Consider the following 21977-nt stretch of genomic DNA (forward strand, 5'->3'; position numbering starts at 1 on the left):
CCCACGGAGATGGTTAAAGAGAGAACAACAAAACAAATCTGACCAAACACACATTCTGCTGTTCACAGTGAACTTTAGCAGAGGTTTGAACTGGAAGGTCTGGAAGAGTACAAGACAAGAAGAGATTATTTTTAGTATTATTATGAAGCTAAATTCTGAGCCCAGACAGGCTACAGCTGCACCAACAGAAAACCTGCTCCCACGTATAAATGTAGGTTATTTTTAGCTGTAGAGTTTAGGTTTAGGTCATGGCACCAAATATTTATCCACCTGCATCAATTAAAAGACATTTCTGATTGGCTGGTGGTAAAAATGGCACCAGCCTCTGAAATATCAGCAGCCAGATATTTCAGAGGTTTAGGAAATTGGATACCAAAACAGAACCTGAAAAATTCAAGATGGATTTGAGTCAACATTGTTAAGTTAAAAGTTTCTCCGGTAGAAAAAAAAAAAAGAAAACAATGCTGCTTTTTACAAGAAAGTTCTCAGTCAGACTGGATCAAGAGCGTCATTAAACGAGATTGCTTTAGACTTTGACTGGGCCAATCTAACACATGAATGCGCTTCATTATAAAAGGCGAACTCCATCCTGGAACAATGATAAATGAACATTATGTATTTAATTCCATCCCTACTTATAGAGCCCGTTTGTACCTGATATTATTTATATATTTTGGTAAAAGGGGCTGAAAATAAATCCAAAAAAAAAAAAAAATGATGAAAACAAAGCATCATTTTCCTTCCACTTACATTAATGTCTCCACACTACTTTGTGTTGGCGTGTCATATAAAATCACAATAAAATGCATTAAGGTTTGTGGTTGAAATGTGACAAAAATGTGGAGCTGTTTTGCTGTTCAACTAATTTTGAAGTCAGAGGAAAAACAACTTACATTGCAAAGTTTTTGGTTGCTACAGGGATCCGTTCCACATTGTTTGAGCTGAGACCACAGAGAGAAGAGCAAAACGGCAATACTGGTCAACCGCATGAAGACACACCTGTGGAGAGAAGGTGAAGTTCAGACAACGGTAGCCGTTTCTCTCAAACTAACTGAGCAGGACGAGCACATGGGGGTAACACCGCACCTCATGAGAGTGAAGCGGATTTCGAAGGCGGGTGAGTAATCTTCAAAGTTGATGATGACAGAGAAGAGGAGTGGAGTGATGAAGTTGGCCAAGGTGATGACTATGGAGGGCAGATACTCATGGATGAGGTCCACAATGAAATTCACCTGCAGGAAGGAAATAGTTGCATTCCAAGTGATTTGCGTTGATGACTGTACTACACAGGATCGATTTTTCAAAATGTTTATAGATGGAAAGTAGTGAAAGTTTGTGTTTTAGAAAAAAAAAAATCTAACATTTTGAAACCATGACTGTACTTTGTAAATAAAGCGTGTAAAACAAATTTGCTTAACGTTTACTTGTTAAATGTTACGAAAATCTGTAAATTGTTTAGGTTATTCCATCACCTATATCTCCTCAACAATATCTGCACGAGATTTTTGGTGCATCATCAAGGAGCATTGCTGATCGCATCAGTGTGTATCGCCTGGCTGACGGATGAACTGCTTGAGAGCATCAGCAGTGGCTGGCGGGCCATGTAACTTGGTTACTTTCTAAATCAAGTAATCTAACTAAGTTACTTTTTCAAGGAGTAATCAGCAATTCGATTAAAGTTACTTTTTCAAAGTAACTTTGCCATCACTGTTCGTAACACCGGCGCCACATCCGCATTAGTTGTGCAGCGCACTGCGCATGTTGCAGTCTAATTAGCTTCTCCACCTTTATTTATTTCCTCAAGATAAACTGCCGGCTCCTCTGTTTAGACTAAAGATGGATTAACACAACATTACATTCTCTTTAGTTTTCTCTGGTTTATAATGGAGACTTGAATTAAAGGCGTCATTTCAATCAAAGGTTTGAAATGAGCTTCTGAACCAGACGCGCTCCAAAGCATCCAGTCCATAACTCTTCAACGCGCTGCCAGCTCCTGGTCAGCAAGACGCATTTAGTTCAGAGTCCATGAGGTGATTTTCATCTTTTTATTAATTGATTTTAGTTGCCTCTGTGATGAAATCTTTGCGTAAAGCCTATAATGTCTGCTCATGTGCACCAGTCAAGGGTGTGAATTATAACCTGTCAAATGACAGACGGGCTTCAAATTTTCCCGTTGTTTCAAAAAAATAACCGGTCAAATAAGGAAAATATTCTGTTAACTTGACCTCTGGTCAGAATCATCAAAATAATAAACAGTGACGATGCTCCAGAGGAATGGGAAAGAGAAAAACACAATGGGAAGAATCGTATTAAGAAAACTAACATTAAAAGATAGACGCCATGCTTGAAGCAAAACTCATGCCGGTAATATGTTACCTTTTTGTTTCTGTTTTCTGCTTTCTGGGAGAAGGTTGTGGCAGCATAGATGCAGAAGAAGCAAACGGCCAGCACTCCTATGACAAACATGTTGAGGATGACACGGAGGAAATAAATCCGACATTTGTCCTTTCTGGTGCGATCCGCCATTTTCTGTTTGATCCGCTCGTCCTCCAAATCAGTCTGGAGATACAGAAAACATGATCTGCTGTCATAGCAGTAAATGTAAAAACCACAGAGACATGACCCAAAACAAGAAGGCAGAGATAATTTCGGGCCAATAATTAAGGAGGAACCAAACTGTTTACTTGTACTTCTTAAAGCTGTGTTTCCAATTGTGTTTTGAACCAAATGAAAACAGGAAATATCTGTTTTTACAGCCAAAGAAAAATATCTTTTTACAACAACAAGGGAAAAAACGACTTAAATGGGTTTTTGATAAATCTGTACAGATCGAATATTCATAAAGTTAATGGCATCCATTAACTCAAATGCCTTTCGCACTCGCCAGTCAATAACAAATGAGTTCAGTGAGGAGTCAAGGCAATAGCTTTTGCGAATATGCACAGAAATACAATAGATTACACATTTGCAAGCCAGAAGTTTACATACAATTATCACTGTCAAAAATGTCATGGGTTTAGGCTTTAACCTATGAATTCTTGCCATTTTTTAATTTTCTAAAACAAATGTTGGTGGCACGGTTTTAATTTACTGCGGATTTTTTTTTTTTACTCCAGAGTCAAAATAGGGCAAATATGTACATACACCTCAAGTAATATTTGGTTAAAATCGGGTGTGCTGTGGTGGCGCAGGGGTTAAGCACAACCCACATATAGAGGCCTTAGTCCTCGACGCGGCTCTCGCAGGTTCGATTTCTGGCCTGGCGACCTTTGCCGCATGTCTTCCCCCTTCTCTCATTACACTCTTTCCTGTCAAATAAAGGTCACTAGAGCCAATAAAATCTTTAAAAAAATAAAATAAAACAAATATTTGGTTAAAATCCGGAAACATGAGGAAGCTCTATACCAGGAAATCAATCCGTTTCCTGGTATAGAAAATGGCTGATTTCCATACCAGGAACCTGCTGAAGTTTTGGCAGAACTTCAACAGTTCTGCCAAAAGCAGTGATGATATATCAGGACAGAAATATGCAAAGATGTTGTTAATGGCACAAAATCAGTTTGATTCATCTCTCTAAATATATATATAGAGAGAGACAACAAACTTTAAATTATTCAAATTCCTTTTAAAACTAACTGAAACTCTTAAGCAAAGTCCTGAGCTGACCTTGAGCTCGTAGAGCAGACTGTTCCTCTTCTGCTTTGCTGCGCTCTCGCTGGTGATGCAGAAGTCCCAGCCCGCAAAGATCTTGTTGCAAAAGCTTTGAAAGCGATCCTCATCTTTGATCAGATGGCGCTTGAATCCTTCAGCGGACCTTAAAGAAAACAAAAGACTTAAGGCTCCAACACACTTCATATGGGCGTTGAGTTCGGCAGGCGGATGCCTCTCTGTAAACAAAATGACGCAGTTTTCATCACGCAGCTACGCCAATGAGAACAGATTCCGCAATTCGCCTGAAGTATGTTGGTCTTTAACCCAAATGTTTGTATTCGCAAATGAACTCAATTTGTGAGGAGTTGGACTTTTTAAATACCTTTTAACAATCCAGAGCAGACTCAGGAGGAGGTATCCCAGAGTTGCGAGGAGATATGCCAGCGGAAGTTTGTATGTGAACATTGGAAAACGGATTTCATCGCTTTTGTAGAAGCCGTATAAAAGGTAAGTCCGTTCCAGAATGCCCTGGAGATAAAGCACAGTGATTAAGTCCTGGACATAGCTTTATACACACAATAACTTCAGAGGTAGGTAAAGCAAGCCAAGTGATTCAATCAAAACAGCTGCAACACTGAGCGCAATCATTCAAAGGACCTCAGACAGACGGAAAAGTTGGCCCCCAGGAATAAAACAGTTTAAGAAGTTGGAGGTTCTACGTTCTGGGTGAATAAAATGCTTAAAACAGAGACAAATTTAAGTCAAAATAGTCTTTAAAGCTTACAATGTTTAGCACAATTCTCTATTATTTTCTGTTGTTATTATCGATTCACTCATGGAAATGTTTCTGTGTTTCTCTTCAGTCTTATTTTATTGTTTTGTTTTTAAAGCCGCAGCAGAAAAGTAGCTCAGTATGAGCGTTAGGGCAGCCCATCAGTTGCCCCACTGTGTTTATGTTAAAAAATGTTAAAAGCTCACCGGAAATTTTGGAAGTAAAACATCAACAACAAAGAAAATACAGCAGTGGGCTAAATAAATATATCCTTTCTGTATGTTCTGTATGTATAAACAAATGCGTTTATGTTTTTTTTAAAAATAATTATCTTTTTAAGTTTACTGCTGTTTATTATCCAAAAATAACAGGTAGCGTGAGTTGAACGTCAAATCAAACATTATTGTTAAACTGGGTCTGATTAGGACAGGAGCAGAGCTGCAGGTCCGTGTATTTTCAGAGATTTTCAAAACATCAGTGATCTTCCTGTTGTGTCTCTCCTTATAGTTCACTGACTTGAAAAAAAATACCCTAAAATCTAGTGGCTGATTACTAATACTAATAAGATGATGATAAAATATGCATAAAACGCCACTGCATGTTATTTAAGCCACCATTTGTTTTTCTTATCGCTACCGAACGATATATTCCACTATGCATTCAGATTCTCATCGCATTTGCACCGAAAAAAAATAGTGCATCCCGCCATTTACAATTTAGACTTAGATTTACTGCTATATAAAGGAAAATAATTTGCTTAGCCTGGTGGGAGGGAAAGTAAAGGCTGGTGGCCCGCCTGGTTAATAGACTGGGGGAAAGCAGGAAAATAAATATCATACATTAACATTAGAATAAAGCATTAGGTAAAGAAAAACATACTCCATTTCATTTTCCCTGTGTGTTCCCATCTATGAAACCCTTAAGTCACATCCCCTACTTTATCTGATTAACCATGTATAAATAAAACATTAGCTGCATCGTACAGAAACTTACTTCACCAGAAAGCAGATCTAGAATATGTTCGTGATAGTTTATGAGTATCTTGCGAGTGATGCTTGGGTAGGTTCTGCAAACATTTCCTGTAGGAAAACACGGTTAGATTCAGGCACTTCAGCATTTCACCTCCAGTCTAAGCTTTATGATGGAAACAAACACGTGTGTCCCCGCACCTTGATGCTCGTTGTAGGTGACATTTCGTATGGGGTGGGGGTCAATGATCATGGGCAACATGACAAAGCAGAACATGACCAGAAAAATGATCAGGTTGAGCGCAACCAGGAAGCGCAGAAAGGAGAAGTAGGAAAGGATCCCCGTTCCAAACATCCCTACAGACAAAGGAAAGAGAACGGTGAAAAGAGCACGGCCAAAAACGCGACAGCGTCTGGATCGTAAAGATGAGCGTTTGTTTGTCTCACCCTCTATCTGGTGGATGTCCGACCTCCAGAGCTTCATGGAGCTTAGAAATGTGTGAGCGTCATCCGTCAGCCTCTTCATGTACCTGCGAGCGCCTGCCTTCCACTGTCTGCAGCTAATTAAATTTTTCCTCTCCTCCATGCGCTGATCTCTGGCAGGTGATGCAGACAAAACAAAATGTTACCATCAGGCACCGACTGATTACTGCTATCAAGGTATTCAGAGGTTGGTTGGTTGGTTTTGGAACCAGATAGTTTCTACTATTGGGTTTATGCAAATGAGAAGCTGAGAAAGTGTCAAGAGTGACTAGAATCCTCTGCCCCTCCCTCACCTGTTGCTGCTTACTGCTGTTCAGCTGGCAGAGAGAAGGTTTTCACCCTTCCTTAGAAAGTAATTCAATAATTTCTCCAAATTTGCTTTAAACGTTTGTGTTAATTCTGCAGTAGTTCTCCTTCCGGGCATCATACACACGGTTTTCCCCACAGTAAAATTCAAGCCCTTTTCAAGCATTTTCAAAGTACGTTTTCAAACTTTTCCAGGACCAGGCTAAATAATATTTTCAAAAATAATACAAATGAGCTACAGAAGACAGTTTCAATTTCCTATTTATGTCATCTGTTTTTGTTATTAATAACATATTGTGACAGTATTCTTCATTCTACAGCAGGCAAGATAAACTGAAATGTAACAAAATTTTATATTTTGTAATATCTCTTGCACACACCCTATGCATTCAATTGGTCCAAGAAAATTACAAATAAAATCTCTAAAATAGTGTTCTAGCTAAGTTTTATTTGCATTTATCAAATAGAAATAAGTAATTTTGGTAGTTCTAGCCTGCCTAAAACAAGAGAAGTTTGGTCTGATTTAACTTCAGGCAGTGAGGGAAAAAAAAGTGTCTCTTTTTATAATTTTTTTAAATATCCGGTGTCAAATGTAAATATTGCTTGCCAAATTCAGGCTTTTAATCAGATGTTAGATTGTGCTTTATTTAAAAGAAAAAGAGTACAGTTTGCATATGAAGCATTTTAAGGGCTTTACACAAAAATCAAGGACTTTCCAAACCTTGAAAACATCTTACTTGAATTTTTTTAAAGGATTTCAAGCACCCACACATTCACACAGTGAGAATCCCACAGCGGCGCACGCCTACTTTCTGCACGCAACCACAAAAACATGAAGCAACATGAGAGATTTTCTGATTACGTTAGAAGACATTTGATGGATACTCAGGAGTTTCCTACTTGTGTATGCGTTTCTCAGCCATGGGTAAGGGTAATTCTTTGATGGCCCGCTGCTCCATCTGACTCTTCCGCCTCTCCGTGTTCAACCTGCCAGAGATGCTCTGCCTTCCTTTCGAGCTCCCTCTGCTTTTGATGCTTGACGATTTCCTGCGGTACAGCAGCGACTGGTAGCTGGGAAGTTGGTCCAGCAGCGGGTTGTTGGTGATCCGTCCCCTATCGCCAATGAAGAACACTTAAAACAAAGAAAAACATAGCCTTGTTAATAAAAAACATATAGAAATTAGCAAGGAAAGAAACTAATTGAATTTAACAAAATAAAACTGTTTTACTAATTACGGTTAGTCACAAAAAAAATTGGTACCATTTCTTTCATTCAACAGGAAACTGAAAAGTGTGGTGTGTGTTTGTATCCAGCCTTCATTAATCTATACTGGAGGTCTATCAGGGAATGAATGTCTCTACCAGCTTTGCACATCTATAGATGGACATTTTTACCGATTCTTCAACCAGCTCAACCTCAGTCAGGCTGGATGGATAGTTTCTGTGAAGAGTCGTTTTCAGGTCTTGCCAAAGATTTGCTTTATATATTAAAATTCATATTTGAATATGAATATGATTTGATGTGTTAGTTCTCCCACAACATGAAACACATTCAAGAGATGCTTGCAATGCAGTGAAAGGTGTATATTCTGCACAAAAATAGAAATAAACACACAACTTTTTTTTTGTTGTCGTTTGTTTATATTTTGAGCTCAAATTTTGAGTTTTGAATTCCTTAATGTATTTAATCATAAACTCATATTGTAATCTATCAAGCCATGTAATTTTTGCCTACATCATGTCGCGGAGCAAGACAGTGATTTAAGAAAAATACTTTCAGTTTAGATTTCCTCACCTTATCAGTGGAAAAATAAGGCTTTAGGAGGAAAACCTAATGGTAAGGATTGTGAGAAAACTTGAACGGATGGACTAAAAGATATGGACAAAGATATACGGAAGAGGATTAGGACCACAGAAAAAAAAAAAATCTGACTTTAATCTCAGAATTCTGAATTCTGAGATTAAAGTCAGAATTCTGAGATTAAAGTCAGAATTCTGACTTTAATCTCAGAATTCTTTTTCTTTTTTTTCGGTGGCCCTAATCCTCTTCCGTAAAGATAAGATAAAGATAAGACAAAAAAATTATATTTCTTTGTCATTAATCTGGATTGATGCAAATACATATATTTTTCCATATTCTACTTTTCTTCTTTCACACTTAATACAATCATGAGTCCCGAACTTTTTTCCATTAGGTACGAACCTTGTGTCATTCAAAAAAAAAAAAAAAAAAAAGCTAATTTTCAGATAACCGTTGCCAAGCAGAACAACTTTAGCAGGAATGTGACGTTAGCTCGGAGTTAGCAATGTTAGCAGACAAGCTACAACCGAACCAAGTTGACCCGTTGGACAAGTTGGTAAAAGTAGCTGAGGTTCGCTATGAAGTTCATAATCACCTGAGTCGTCCTCCATTGTTCCTCTGTTCAGAAGAAAACCCGCAGTTTTAACAGATTTAAAGAGCTGCTAAATAAATACAGAACCAGCAGACTTCGTCGTCAAAACACTAAACAAGCGAGGAAGCCCTCCAGCTGTTGTCAGGAAGACAACTTCCTGAATGCGGTTAACAATCCCAGGCATAAGCTATGGAAGTCGGTTACAGACATTATTTGTGTTTGGCTTGGTTTCATTTTTTAAGTAGTGTAATGAAATGCAGTCTTTTTTATCTCATCTGGACCTGCCTTACATAGTTTCAACTAATAAGATGTCATAACAGTAGGTTTATTCGTATTTTTCATATGCAATTTTGGTACAGCAATTATGTTTGTTGGCTGAAATTGGGGCAATTTTAATTCCTAGTAAACTTATGCTCTTTTACTTAAATTTAAATATATTTAAAAATTGTTTTCTGTATTCATATTTTTTTAAAATGACATATTTAGTAGTCATATCTTCAATTAAACAAAAAAAATATAGAAAATTTCATCCATAATTCAACTCACATTATATCGATTAATTACACCCAGACATATACAAAACTGCCTGCTTGGCGCCGCGGGCAAACAACCCCAGTTTGTATACTTTATATCTAAATCTGCCAGATGTATGAATAATTTTGAGCCTAACTATGAGTACAGTACCTGGGGATATTAATGTACCAGGTAGGTTTGTATACATTTGCATATTTTCCAGGTCTGTAAACTAGTTTGGTATCAGTGCTTCAAAAGGCTTTAGTTATTTTCTTTTAGACAGACCATTGCCTTGTGTTTATGTTACAGATAGTTATTACATGCTCATATTGTCCAATTTCTAAGACATTTTCTCTTTGTGGGGAATGTGACTCTTCTTAGTTATGCATTTCCTTTACTTGTTAAAGATTCTTGTCACTAAGCGACGCCTAAGTACTTTTGCAGTACCACACTCTGAACTCTAAGAAGCTCACAAAAGTCTCAATAAGCAAACCCTTTAAATGTTAGCTAACATGTATAATTGTTTTTCACATGTCGATCTGTCATAGACACGCTTGTAATATTCAGGAGTGGACTTTTAACTTTACAAGATCACACTTCCTGGTAGACAGAGAATATATTATCTCTCTCACGCAGTATGCCCCAGGTTGGCTCACAGGCGCACATCAGGTTTGTCCTGCATGGACCGGAGGAGTCCAAAGACCTTAACTACAACAATATTTTCATACAGTTTCCACTGGATCGCTAAAAGGTAAGAAGAGTTTAAAAATAATGTTTTTATTTAATGTAGCTGGATTTCTGTGAGAACCTATTTGGCCCTATGTGTGGCAGAAACCAATCCTCCTCAATGAATTAATGATGAACAGATGCGGATTAGAGCAGAAGATTAAATTACACATGCTTTCCTCAAACAATATAGCTGTCACTCTGCTTAAACTCACTTGGCTTAAACATGTGACACTGTTTGTTTAGGCTATATTAAAGCTGAATGAGGGCAACTTAATAAGGAGGGAAATATTCAAAGGAAAATATTAGACGGAAAATGTTTTATTCAGTTCATTTGACTGTTTTGTCCTCTTTTTCGCAGGACGTAATCAGGACTTGATGAAAACTCCCACTTTTTGAAGAATTAAAGGGTCTGCTTTTAAGGATCTAATGACGAGTTACAGTAATGGTGGAGTTTTCAACCCAGCCTACCATGACAGTGAGACTCTGGAAATTGACAGGAGGTTTGTATGACCAACTTTTCTGTCGAAGCAATGTCTTTTTCTCTCTTTTTGTGTTGGAGTGTTCTCTAATTTTATAAAGTTCTGTCTAAAAATCCTGCAATATTCTATATTACTGAAACCCAGGAGGCTAAATTGAATATCCTAAAGAAATAGGCAGTGATGAAGTTGTATTTTTCTACTCTAAGTTTTATGATATGAACTCAAAGGTCATGTTTGTAGGAAGGCATAACTTGCTTACTGTAACACTAAAATTCTTAATTATAGTAAAGACTGGCACACCAACAGCACATGTAAAAATGAAAGGAGGAAATTAATGTAACAAATAAGTTTCACTGTAAAGCCTTTCCCACTGATATGCAAATATTTGAAAAACACGAAGCTTTTTATTAAGACTTTAATTTCTGTGTTGCATGAAATCTAGTGCTAAAACATGACCAGAGTCTTACATTATAAAAACAAAAACAAAACATACAAAGTAAAAAAAAAAAGAAAAGTCTCTAATTTACGTTAAAATACTGGTGGCTTTGATTGCCAGAATTTATTTATGGATTTTACTGTAAATATACGGTAAAAGATTCACATATTATATCTTATTTATATGCAAAAATTCTGGCGACCGCAGCTGCCAGTATTTTACCATAAATTAAAGACTTTTTATTTATTTATTTATTTTTACAATGTAGCAAGCTGAATGGGAGCAATTTATCTTTTGGCATTCAGGTCTTCCAGGAAACACCAGCATACCAATCCGTATGCGAGAGTAGACCCAGCCCAGTGGGGGCATAATGTTGAGCCCGGAGATAATGGTGAGTGGGGAGCAGCCGGGGATGGTTGGAGTGGGAGAGAAAACGTCCCCATGGGGCTCATCTCCACACCCCTGGGAAGTCCTCCGTTGCAGCATAACCCCAGTAAGTGAATCCCAACTGAGCTGCGAAGATAAAATTAGACCTTGTTTTTTGTTGCCTTCACAAAGCATTATTTCACCAATATAAAGTCAAAAGAACCAAAGAGACTGCAAGGTTTGCAAAGACTTGCCCTGTTAAAGTAACTTTGTTAAAGTTACCCTGTTACTTTAACAGGGTTACTTTGTTACTTTGTTAAAGTAACAAAGTAACTTTTTGTTACTTTAACAGGGCAAAGATTTAAAATCTGTCCTTTGGGTTGCACAATGAATATGCTGGCTTTAAGCTAACGCACAGTCACGGAATAAAAAATAACATTTATGCATTTAGAATACCTTTATTTCTACATGCAATAATGTCTGTTTAATTCAAGTTGCAAAAGCTGAGAATAAAGAATAAGTTTGACATTTGATGCTAATATGCATTTTTGGTAATACTGCTAACATTATAATCTTTTCTTTCTGTATTCTTGATTTTCCCTTATGTAAATAATTTTTTTACCCTTCTTTTTTATGTGGATCTTCAAATCCCTTCAAGCTTCTAGTCATGTTTAGTTAGTGGCTGTTTGCTTTCTTACCTCTGTGTCTCTTTGTAACCATTTTATTTGAATTCTTTCTTTTCTCCGCACTTTATCATTCAGATAACAACACAAGTCAGATTGACCCAGATTCTCAGTATGATCACCTACCACCTGTTCAACTTCATTCTTCAATTTCAGGTAGTGTGTTTCACCAATTTTATCCTTCAGATGTTTTAATCACTAAATGTATTAATTTAGGATTTTTTGTGATATTTTTGCTGAATGCACATTAAGTTCTGTGTACCAGGAGCTTCTCTTAGATTATTAACCTCCTTAGAAATCCCCACTGGATAATCATTAATGCAGAACCTAGACAGTAACTATCAATGAGAACAAGGAAGCTGGCAGAGAAAATAAAGCAGATTGAACTTAATTTTGATTTATGTACACACTATTTCTTATCTTACCACACATTTTGTCATATCTAAAAACACGTTTATGTGAAGAAATAAATTATATTATGTGAAATAAGTCCTGAAGGATTTCCATGTTCAGGTTTTGCGGTCACCAAGTGTCTTTTAAGGCGACAAGCCTAAAATGTATAGAGGACTAGATGACAGTATGCTGTCTGCAGAAACGAGGATTCACTCACCTCGAAATGCTGGACAGTTGAAAATGAAAGTAGATCAGATCAGGTATGCTACACCATTGAAGGCAGAAAAGGCTAATGCTGGAGAACTATTTACAAAAGAAGCATATCATACACCACGGATCACAGGGCAAATATGCATTAATCTGATAAAAGTATAATGTTAGCAAATGGACATATGGTAAGCAGTCATTTGCTTTGGCTTTGTGACTTTTGTTATACTATAAATACCTTTACAGTTACATTACAGGCCTAAAACTATAACAATTTATATTCATTTTTTTACATTTTTGTTTGTTATAATGGATCACACTGGTTGAATGATGCTGTGAAGTTTTTGTACAGACAGTTTTGACTTATTCAGATGTCGTTATTGATCCCCTGACCATTTTAATCTGACTAAGCAGGTCAGATTAAAATGACCTGCTTAGTCATTTATAGTCAGGAACTCTAAGCAAACTATAAGATTGCTTATAGTTCCTTAAAATATACATACACAGGCTATGTATATTATGCTGGGTAAACTGTGAGAAATTATTTAAAGTGTAGTTTTTTGCTCTGTGCAATTTTGGCAGCTTTTCATATTTCTTCCAAAAATGTTGTTTTCCAAAAGGTTCAGAGACAAACCAAACCAGAACTCTCACACAGGACAAAGAGAGATAAAAAGTTTTTTAGTAATTCCTCATTTGGCACTTACAAAGTAAAAAAATATGAATAAGGTGAATATTTTAGAGTATCTGATATAACCAGATTTGACTAAATCCAGAGGATAAAATCATCAAAAAGATTATCTATAAACATGCTACTACACCTGCCCTACTTAGAAATATTATCAATCAAGTGACACATTTGGCACAGTAATATTTAAATGCAGTGTGGTGCAAACCGTTTCACTATCACAGCTTTTAATCAGAAATAAAGATAATGTGGCATAAAAGTTGCCACATAAGTTCTCAAACAAGTATGCTTACTCTGACTTCCTGCTCTTTAAGGATCTTTATCAGTGCATTATTGCCAACAGGACTATCTCAAAAGGTTAGAGTAAAAAAACAAAAAATTAAAAAAAGACAAGAATTCTATAAAAATACAGCAATAATAAATGAATTTATGAACTGACGTAAATATCTGCATTGTCAATACTCAGCCATGAACACATCTGGTCTTTTTTCCCCTCACGTTTATACAGGCAACATGACAATGAGATGGAGAGGAGTAACAATGAGACGGATGAGTATGTTTCCTAATGCCTATCCTGCCCATGCGGCTTTCACAGAAGATGCCATCAAGAGTGAGATGGAAAATGGTACGAGCCCATCACTGGGTGTTTGGTTACAGTGAGTGCAAAGTGCGTCACCCGATCTGCATACTGGGCGATGGTTCTTTGAAAGAGCCATCTTGTTGTTTCTTGTCTGACAGAGGAACAAAACCTCATCAAGGAGCTTGTTGCCCTGTCCACAACGGAGCAAATCAGAAAGATCCGGGAGCTGCCTGTGAGCTTTGAAGAGAAGAAACACGTCAGGTTTGTGGAGAGTAGTAAAGGGTCATAAACAATCCCTTGCTGCAGTCATTCAAATGCACTCAGTTAATCATCAAACCTGTTGGGGTACCATAAAACCAGGCTTATGCAAATACTTGTTTGTTTCAATTATTTCCATTGTGATCTTGTACTTAAAGCTCTAGACCACACGTATCAAACTCAAGGTCTGCGGGCCAAATCCGGCCCGCCATAGTGATTTATGTAACCCTATGGACTGCAGAGAACCAACAAAATAAATAGAACTTGAAGATAAGAGCTTTGTGCTTATATGTTCTTTATTTTTATAGAGTGAAATTACATCAGTGTGAAAAGATGTTTCATATTATTTAAATTTCAGAGACAAATTTCATCAAATGTGGAAACAACCATTAATATTTTAAGAGTTTATGAAACGATAGTTTTATCAGTACTTTCAGCCACAACTGGCCCTTTGAAGACATTCATTATCTTGATGTGGCCTGAAGTGACAATGAGTTTGACACTCCTGAAGCAGGGAGAGATTCGGGGCATTTATAAAATAGTTGGTCACAAAACTGAAAGCTCCTGCATGACCTTTTCTAGACCTCCTGTTGAAACACCCCTGGCCTCTGAGTGCCCTGGAGGGCAGCCTGCGGCTGTCCTGGAGGGTTTGGCCTTTAGTTTTTGGCCTTTCTTCCCACTTCTTCCAGCAGAACTATTTTCACATCAACATCTAGATAAAACATGCAATTACTCGATTAACACAGAAACCAATTGGTGGTTTTACATAGATAGGACTCATTGTAGGGTATTTTCAGGCTTCTTGAATTTGCCTGAAATTCAAGTAAGACTTGCAGCCTTACTTGATTAATATATAATGAACATCAAGCTATACTGAAAAAGTCGTATTTTTCTCATATTTAGAAAATTTTGTGATACTTCTCTGTGAACGAAGCTGTTGTAATGGCTAGACACAAACGTCTTGCCAGAAACATTCAAGAGGACCAGAAGAAAAGAAGTTAAAGATCAAACCTGCGATGTTTGTGTATTAGATACTATAACATGCATGTGACAGGAACCCCTGAGTAGAATAATACAGTCTAATGTAATCTGGTAATCACTTCATGTTTGACTCATTTGTGTGTGTAAGTCAGATTTCTTACACAACACAAGGGCCAAAAGTTTTCATACAGACTGTGTTGCTGTTTTGCACTGCATCTGAGATGTGGCGTTAAAAATATCTGTGATCTTATATCAGTGTATTTTCACAGGACCCAAGTAACGGCATTCAAGTCTGCAGGACAGTACCATCACTTCACATCTTTAACAGATTTTTCTCAAAATATGTCACTGGTCAGTATTTTCTTTGTACTTAAACTTCATTCAAAAATGTAATGAGGATGTATACTTATGTGTGCTTTTGTGTTGCTTGCTTCTGCTTCAGTCAATGCGAAGGTTTGGGTACAGTATAAAATCCGCCAGGCAGACCCTGCAGCTTTGGCAAGGCATCATGAAGGAGATTGGGGGCAAATTTGGCTCCAGCGTTCTCAACTATTTTGTGCTTCTAAAGTGGCTTCTCTTGTTCAACATTTTCTCCTTCCTGGTCAACTTTGGCTTCATTACCATCCCGCTCCTGGTTTATGACCTTTCACTCAACGTATCCCCAAACGTGAGCTTCAGAGGTCTGGAGTTACTCACCGGAGCTGTAAGTGGATTTATAGGTCTGGAAATTATCCAGATGCCTCTTTGAAGAGTTTATGTGATTTGTTATTGCTTACTGAAGCTGATGTTCAGAGAGGTCCAGTTCATTGTTTGGAAATAACTCATCTTCAGCCTAATAAGGGGTGGTTTTCTCAATCTTAGATTTTGAATATTATTAATGCTGAATATAATTACTTGAGCAAACGAACCCAACCTATTATTCACCGTTTTCAGTTTGGCATTTATGTCTTCAGAATAACCAGTCAGTAGAAGTCTGTATATAAATTTTAATTTATAGCATTTTCAAATGGCAAATGTTATATTATGTTGTTGTAGCTAAGAAAACAATAGATCTTGATTTGGTACGATTTAAACATATAGTTCTCTTTATTTGCTCTATGAATGAAGGACAGTTTCCTTACAAGCACAAATATAAGTTTATCAAATAGTAGAAGCTCTGACTAAATGCAACTCTAGTTTGTAAAAATGTATTTATACAAAACCTTCCAAACACGGGTGGCGTTCATATATTTTTGCTTCTTCAGGGTTATTTCAACTACACCATCATGTACTATGGGAGCTACAGCAATGAAACAATTAGGGGCCTGGTGGATTACGACATGCAGCTCGCCTATTTCTTTACCATCTCGGCCTATATGGTGCTGTGTGGACTCGTGCTCATTTTCAGGTACTTTGTTCTTCCTTCAGTCAGTTCATCACTTCCAGCATTTCTTCATGTGACGTCCACATTTTCTGAAATCTGGCTTCATCCCAATGCAGCATGGCGAGCTCATTTAAAAAAAACTATGCCCTGGCAGACCCAGCTTCAAACAGTGCATGGCAGCTTTTGTGCAGCTGGGATTTCAGCATAACCAACGAGAAAGCAGTGAACCGGCGTAAGAACAACCTTCGAATCCAGCTGAAGGTGACTCCTGCTCTTCTGAAGATATTTGGCGAGAAAGTTAACATTTAATCTTTGAAATAAGTGGACCCACTAGCTAAATGAAATGACTCTATAACTCCAAAAACATTCATCCACCCATTCAAATAATTGAATTCAGATGTCACAATAACTTCTATGACCACAGGTTTATAAAATCCAGCAACATGTGTGCAAAAAGTTTGGTGCTGACATCTTTCACTACTGAGCATCGCATATTCAACTGTTAATAGCTTAGTAACAAAGAATGGTTGAACAACTACAACTCAGCCGCAGAGTGAAAGGTCATGAATAATCTCAAACTGAGTTTAACAGATACTGATGCAAAGGGTTTGGACAACTTTCTGCAGAGTGATTAGTCAGAGACCTCCAAATATCATGTTGCTTTTAAATATTTTTGTGTAGTACATAATTTGTTGCTGTTCAAGCACAAAATGCATAGTTAGTGCAATATTTGTTGTCTTGCTGCTATTCCAGGAATCTTTATCAGAAAAGGCACACAGGGAGCGAAAAACAACTTCTGAACAACTGAAGCAGTATGGGATTTATTTTGGTTCCTGGCTCCTCTCCACTGGTCTAGCTGCTGGCTGTGGAGCTAGCATCTTTTATCTCTGCCATTACGAACATGAGGTACGTAAGAGTGCAAGGATGTTCTTATTGTTGTCGAAATCCAATAACAAAAAACTGTTATTACCTGGACTGACTCTAAAAGCAACAGGTACAGCATCTGGTCAGCCTGTGCCATTACCCTAAGTTGTGTTTTATGTTTCATAAAAAGTGTTTATCTCTGAGGATTGTCTCTTTGTTATCTTTACAGCGGGCTGAAGACACCGAAACATGGTCCGCACTGAAGGAAGCAGAGACACTCCTGGTTCCCTTTGTAGTGTCTTTGATGAATATGGTCATTCCCCTCTTCTTCTCACTCTTCAACAAGTTTGAGCAGTACTCCAGCCAGCGCAAACAGATTTATGCCTTGTTGTTCAGGTGAGGTGTTATGGGTGCATATATCCTAAAGGTCTTAGGACATTAAAACAAAATGAACCTACTGTATGTTTCTAGATTTGTTCTTCAGTAGTTAGTTGTGGCTTGAATCTTTCTAAGATATTTGCGTTAGTAATTTTATCATGACAAGAAATGTCAAGGCTCTGATGCTGCATTGAATAAACCCTGACTTTGTTCAAGTCCTTAAAAAAGGTTCAGGTCTGATATAATGGTATATTGTTTAATTAACTTTCTCTTTCACTAGACAGTGACCTGTTTGTCTTTTTTTCATTCTTAGAAATGTGTTACTCCGGATATCCATTTTGGGTGTTTTGTGCTATTACTGGATGAATACAGTGCCTCAGAAATTCACAGTATGTATTTGTCAACATCCCTTACTGCTTGTTTTTTTTAATCATAAATTATTGTGTGTTTATTCATTCAAAAACTTGTTTTCTCTCAGTGCTGGGAGCCCATGGTAGGACAGGCTTTGTACCGTTTGGTCATTGTCGATTTCATTTTTCTGATGCTGGGATCCTTGTTTGGAGAGTTTCTTAGCAAGTGAGTAACAGATTTTCCCATTGACGTTACCGTCACTGAAGCATGGAGAATTATTCTTTAATGATAGCTGCACTATACATTTTTGTTTTGTAACAGTGTGATTGGGACCAAGATACAACCACGTTTAGGAGTACCAGAGTTCGATGTAGCCAGAAATGTCCTGGAAATCATTTATGCTCAGACTCTGGCCTGGTAAAAACATACGAGGCAGTTTTTATTTTTATGTTTTGGATGAGTGTAGGAGGTAGTTCAGTAAAAGTTTACACTTTTTCTCTTATTAGGATTGGAATCTACTTCTCTCCTCTGTTACCTGTGATCCAGATTCTCAAGTTCTTCATCTTGTTTTACTTGAAAAAGGTAAATGATGGTTTAAGGTGATTTGAAAATCCTGCTATATATCACAATGACACACCTGGATAGAAAAGGCAGATACAATGCCACTTCTAACAGAGCCGCACTATTCACCCGTCAGGGTCTCATGTTACTCTTTGTTCATTTCTGTCAATAATTAATTTAAATCCTTTCATTGCTCAGTTAAAAAGATTTCATTTTTGTTTTTATGCAACTGGGAGCTCTGGTTTCTCAATAATGAGGATAATCAATTGGTCTTTGTTTGATTTACGAAGCAACTCTGGGTAGATCTATTGTTAAACGCTTAATGAACAAACTCAGTGACCTCTAATATTATGCTCTTCAAGTTCAAAACTTTTCTATTCTGTGAAATATAGATGCAATGCTTAGGCTTTAATTGAGTGAAGATATGACTCACTCTCCAGGGCTGCATGACCTAGGGACCAACATGTCTTCTCCAAGCCACTTTTCCATTTTAAATTGTATGGTCTATTATACATTTTATAGGTAGAATTACACCTGCTTGTTGTTTCTCTTGCTGTTGTATTCATGTGTTTGTCACCAACTCTCCAATGGGAGTAAAGACAGAAACTAGCAGGCTAAAATCTCTCATATAAGCGCTAATGTTTATCGATATGTATATCCGCTCCTCCTTTAGGTCAGTTTGACTCACAATTGTCAGCCTCCACGGCGTTCAGGCAGGGCGGCTCAGATGAAAACCATCTTCATCTTTCTCCTCTTCTTTCCTTTCTTTGTGGGAGCCCTGTCTATCGTTGCGTACACCTCCTGGAGGTAAATGAGCATGACTTCCACAGCTGCTAAGTTGTGTTATAGCTTGATGCTGTGTCATATATGATGATATCCTATTTCCCACCACAGGCTGACCCCTTCGGAGCAGTGTGGCCCTTTCCGGGGCCTCAACAGCACGTTCAGTGTGACTGGAGAGTGGATAGATCACATGCACAATAATTCTAGTACTCATTGGGTTGGGTGGATCTACCAAAATGTCATCAGGAGTGAAATTTTCTACTTTCTTAGCACACTCATCATCCTGTAAGCATCCGTCTGTGTATGTTTAATTAATTGAGTCTTAAAAGGTTTTTGACATCGGTTACCTTTTTGCCATATTTTATGTAACAGACTAACTGAAAAAAGTGCACAATAGTTATAACAGTTTTATTTAGATGTATCAAGGCACAGCTGGTATCACTGTTGCCTTGCAATAAAGAGGTCCTAGGTTCAAATCCTGGCTCAGGGTCTTTCTGCATGTTGTTCCTTTGCATGCATGGGTTCAACCTGGTGACCTGGCTAGGATGTTCCTCGACCCTGCGACTGTGCAAGAACGATACATAAACTGATGTTTTTTTTATCTATCTGCTTCACAATTGTGCATAGGTCTGTCACATAGAATCTGATTAAAATATAAAAACGTTTATGGTCATAAAGTGATGAAATGTGGAAAAGTTTAAGGATTAGGGATGCTGTTGCGAGGCACTCTAAATGCAGAGTGCGTTGTTCATTAAGTTGGAATCTGCGCAATAGTTGTCAAATGTGAACAATCCTTGTCATGTTTCTGTCCCCCAGTGTCATCATATACATCTTCTGGCAGCTCATTCAGGGCCGAAAGCAGCTCATTGTTCTTCTGAGAAGGCAGATTATTAATGTAAGTTTAAATTGTCCACCTGAATTAGTGTTTGACTAGTACTGATTTCATTTTGCTTTTTTTTCCCAGTTCATTTACCATATACATTTTGTGCTGATTTTACAACCATGTCTGACTTTTTTCTTCACATTTTTCACTCATCAGGAGGGGAAAGACAAGTCCTTCCTGTTAGAAAAGCTGCAGAACCTGCAGAAATCCTGTCCGGATGTTAACAAAAAACACAAAAAACGGATAACTGTATGCTTTGCACATATTTCCATTTGTTTACAGTTTTTTTATTTTTTGTACTTTACCTAATGTCTTGTTGTTCTTCAGCATACAAGTCGACGTTCAGCTGAGCGCTCCTCTGGAAGTCAGTCCAACTCAAACGCAATGGTTCAGGTTCTACTCGCTCGCCAGCAGCTGGAAGAGGAGGAGAGACGCCGTGCCAGTGGCGTTTCAGTCCCGTCGGACATTCCCACCTCCGACGCCGTGACGCAGGCCATGCTGGCCCGCCAGAAAGCTGAGAGACAAGATGAAAACGTCTACGAAATCACCGACGGACGCCCTCCTTCCCTCGATGCGGTGGCGCAGAGCTTGGCAGCCAGACAGAGGGCTGAAGACAGGGATGAATACTGGAGCACAACCCACTTTAACCAAAGTAACCCAGTTAACAGTTCCATTATCCAAGTCAGACAAAGTGCTGAAAGGGACAGAGAAGATGATTCACATGATGCTTCATCCCCCGTATCAAGTGTAATGATTCAAGTCATGCAAGCCAGGCAGAAAGCAGAGGAAGAGGAAAGGAATCAGAGGATCCATCCTCCAGGGCAAAACCCGGCTCCTCCCGGCTCCAGCGCTCTCATCCAGGCCATGTTGGCCCGGCAACAGGCCCAGAATGAATATGATGATGGTTATTGACCAAAAGCCTCAGACTTCAATGGAAAACATTATCACATATTGTGTTATGAATTATTTCCATTATGTCCAATATTTCTCTCTACTGAAACTTATTCAATTCAGCTAGAAAGTAACAGATACTGCTATAAGGGAATAAGAGCTGCAGGTTCACCTCTTCATATGAGTATATGTTAGTTCTAGTGTATTGTCCATGGATGTGTGTAGAGGTATTAGAAATGAACATTGAGGTTTATCATGTGCCATTTTAAGTGCAATCTTTAAAAAAGAAAAAACAATGTTAACTGATTGTATTAATATTGGTTTTCTAGAACTGTTACCGCTTAGAAAATAAAACAAGTTATGTTTTGCATGGACAAAACATTATTTACATTAATTTAACTTAATTAACATCTTTGTACAGTTGAGCATTTTATTTCTGGCCAGTGTGTACGTGTATATTTTTACCCAATGTTAAATAATATTTCATTGCACATCCTGCTAATTGTTTTACTTGCTATATATTTATAAAATCCATCAATGTTTAAAAAGAATAAATAAGAAGATTCTGGAGATGGAGCAGCTTGTTCTTTTTTTTAATTCACAAGAATTTTAGAAAGTTCTGAAAAAGTGAAAGTGCAATAATTGAAACTATTATAGAAAAAATTTTTTTTTAAAGTAATGATTAACTAAATAAAATGTAAAGTTCGTTGATGTGGAGCATTCTATAAGCCCTGCTTTTTTCAGAGATGTGGTTTAGCGTTTAGATTTGTTATATCTTTGCTTTCGACGCTGCAGAAAAACCCTTATGATTTAAAGTTTCTCTGGTTTTATTTAAACGTTTTTGACAACTATGTGGCACAGTGACGGCACAGGGAGAGCGTGTATGACCCGTATTCAGAGGCCTCAGTCTTTGAAGCAACCGTCACGGGTCCGAGTCCCGGCCCACTGACCTTTGCTGCATGTCACACAACCCAATTTGCTGTTGGATCACTATCCAATAAAGATCACAAGAGCTGAAGA

At 37.8% G+C, this 21977-nt stretch overlaps 2 protein-coding genes across 3 annotated transcripts in view; one reads left to right on the forward strand and one right to left on the reverse strand.

Moving 5' to 3' along the window:
- The window catches only part of LOC116719800 (nodal modulator 1-like), a 40985-nt gene extending 32253 nt beyond the window's left edge, over window positions 1-8732 (reverse strand). The window contains 10 exon segments of the mRNA XM_032562503.1: window positions 894-999; window positions 1087-1232; window positions 2377-2559; window positions 3667-3814; window positions 4034-4179; window positions 5417-5502; window positions 5593-5748; window positions 5839-5987; window positions 7081-7312; window positions 8577-8732. Of these exon segments, the coding sequence (XP_032418394.1) occupies window positions 894-999; window positions 1087-1232; window positions 2377-2559; window positions 3667-3814; window positions 4034-4179; window positions 5417-5502; window positions 5593-5748; window positions 5839-5987; window positions 7081-7312; window positions 8577-8592 (1368 nt within the window). The 5' untranslated portion in view covers window positions 8593-8732.
- Window positions 8733-9717: 985 nt separating this feature from the next.
- tmc5 (transmembrane channel like 5) lies at window positions 9718-21527 on the forward strand. 2 transcript variants are annotated; one of them, XM_032561944.1, is made up of 22 exons: window positions 9718-9837; window positions 10174-10315; window positions 11036-11223; window positions 11858-11935; window positions 13573-13689; window positions 13803-13905; window positions 15153-15234; window positions 15326-15586; window positions 16128-16270; window positions 16363-16507; window positions 17000-17152; window positions 17340-17506; window positions 17802-17877; window positions 17967-18064; window positions 18161-18256; window positions 18346-18421; window positions 19074-19207; window positions 19295-19468; window positions 20000-20078; window positions 20223-20315; window positions 20394-20727; window positions 20813-20895. In XM_032561944.1, the coding sequence occupies exons 2-22, from the start codon at window positions 10242-10244 to the stop codon at window positions 20815-20817; spliced, it is 2676 nt and encodes an 891-aa protein (XP_032417835.1). In that variant the 5' UTR covers window positions 9718-9837; window positions 10174-10241; the 3' UTR covers window positions 20818-20895. The 2 variants fall into 2 exon arrangements, with proteins under 2 accessions (XP_032417835.1, XP_032417834.1); XM_032561943.1 differs by having other exon boundaries at window positions 20394-21527.
- Window positions 21528-21977: the final 450 nt, after the last annotated feature.

The sequence above is a fragment of the Xiphophorus hellerii genome, chromosome 5 (assembly GCF_003331165.1).
Source record: "Xiphophorus hellerii strain 12219 chromosome 5, Xiphophorus_hellerii-4.1, whole genome shotgun sequence".
Lineage (NCBI taxonomy): Eukaryota > Metazoa > Chordata > Actinopteri > Cyprinodontiformes > Poeciliidae > Xiphophorus > Xiphophorus hellerii.

Coding starts and splice junctions, on each gene's coding strand:
- tmc5 (XM_032561943.1), top strand. CDS start 10,242: ATGACGAGTTACAGTAATGGTGGAGTTTTCAACCCAGCCTACCATGAC. Junction 18,065..18,160: donor TTTGGAGAGTTTCTTAGCAA/GTGAGTAACAGA, acceptor GTTTTGTAACAG/TGTGATTGGGACCAAGATAC. Junction 19,208..19,294: donor GTTGCGTACACCTCCTGGAG/GTAAATGAGCAT, acceptor TTCCCACCACAG/GCTGACCCCTTCGGAGCAGT.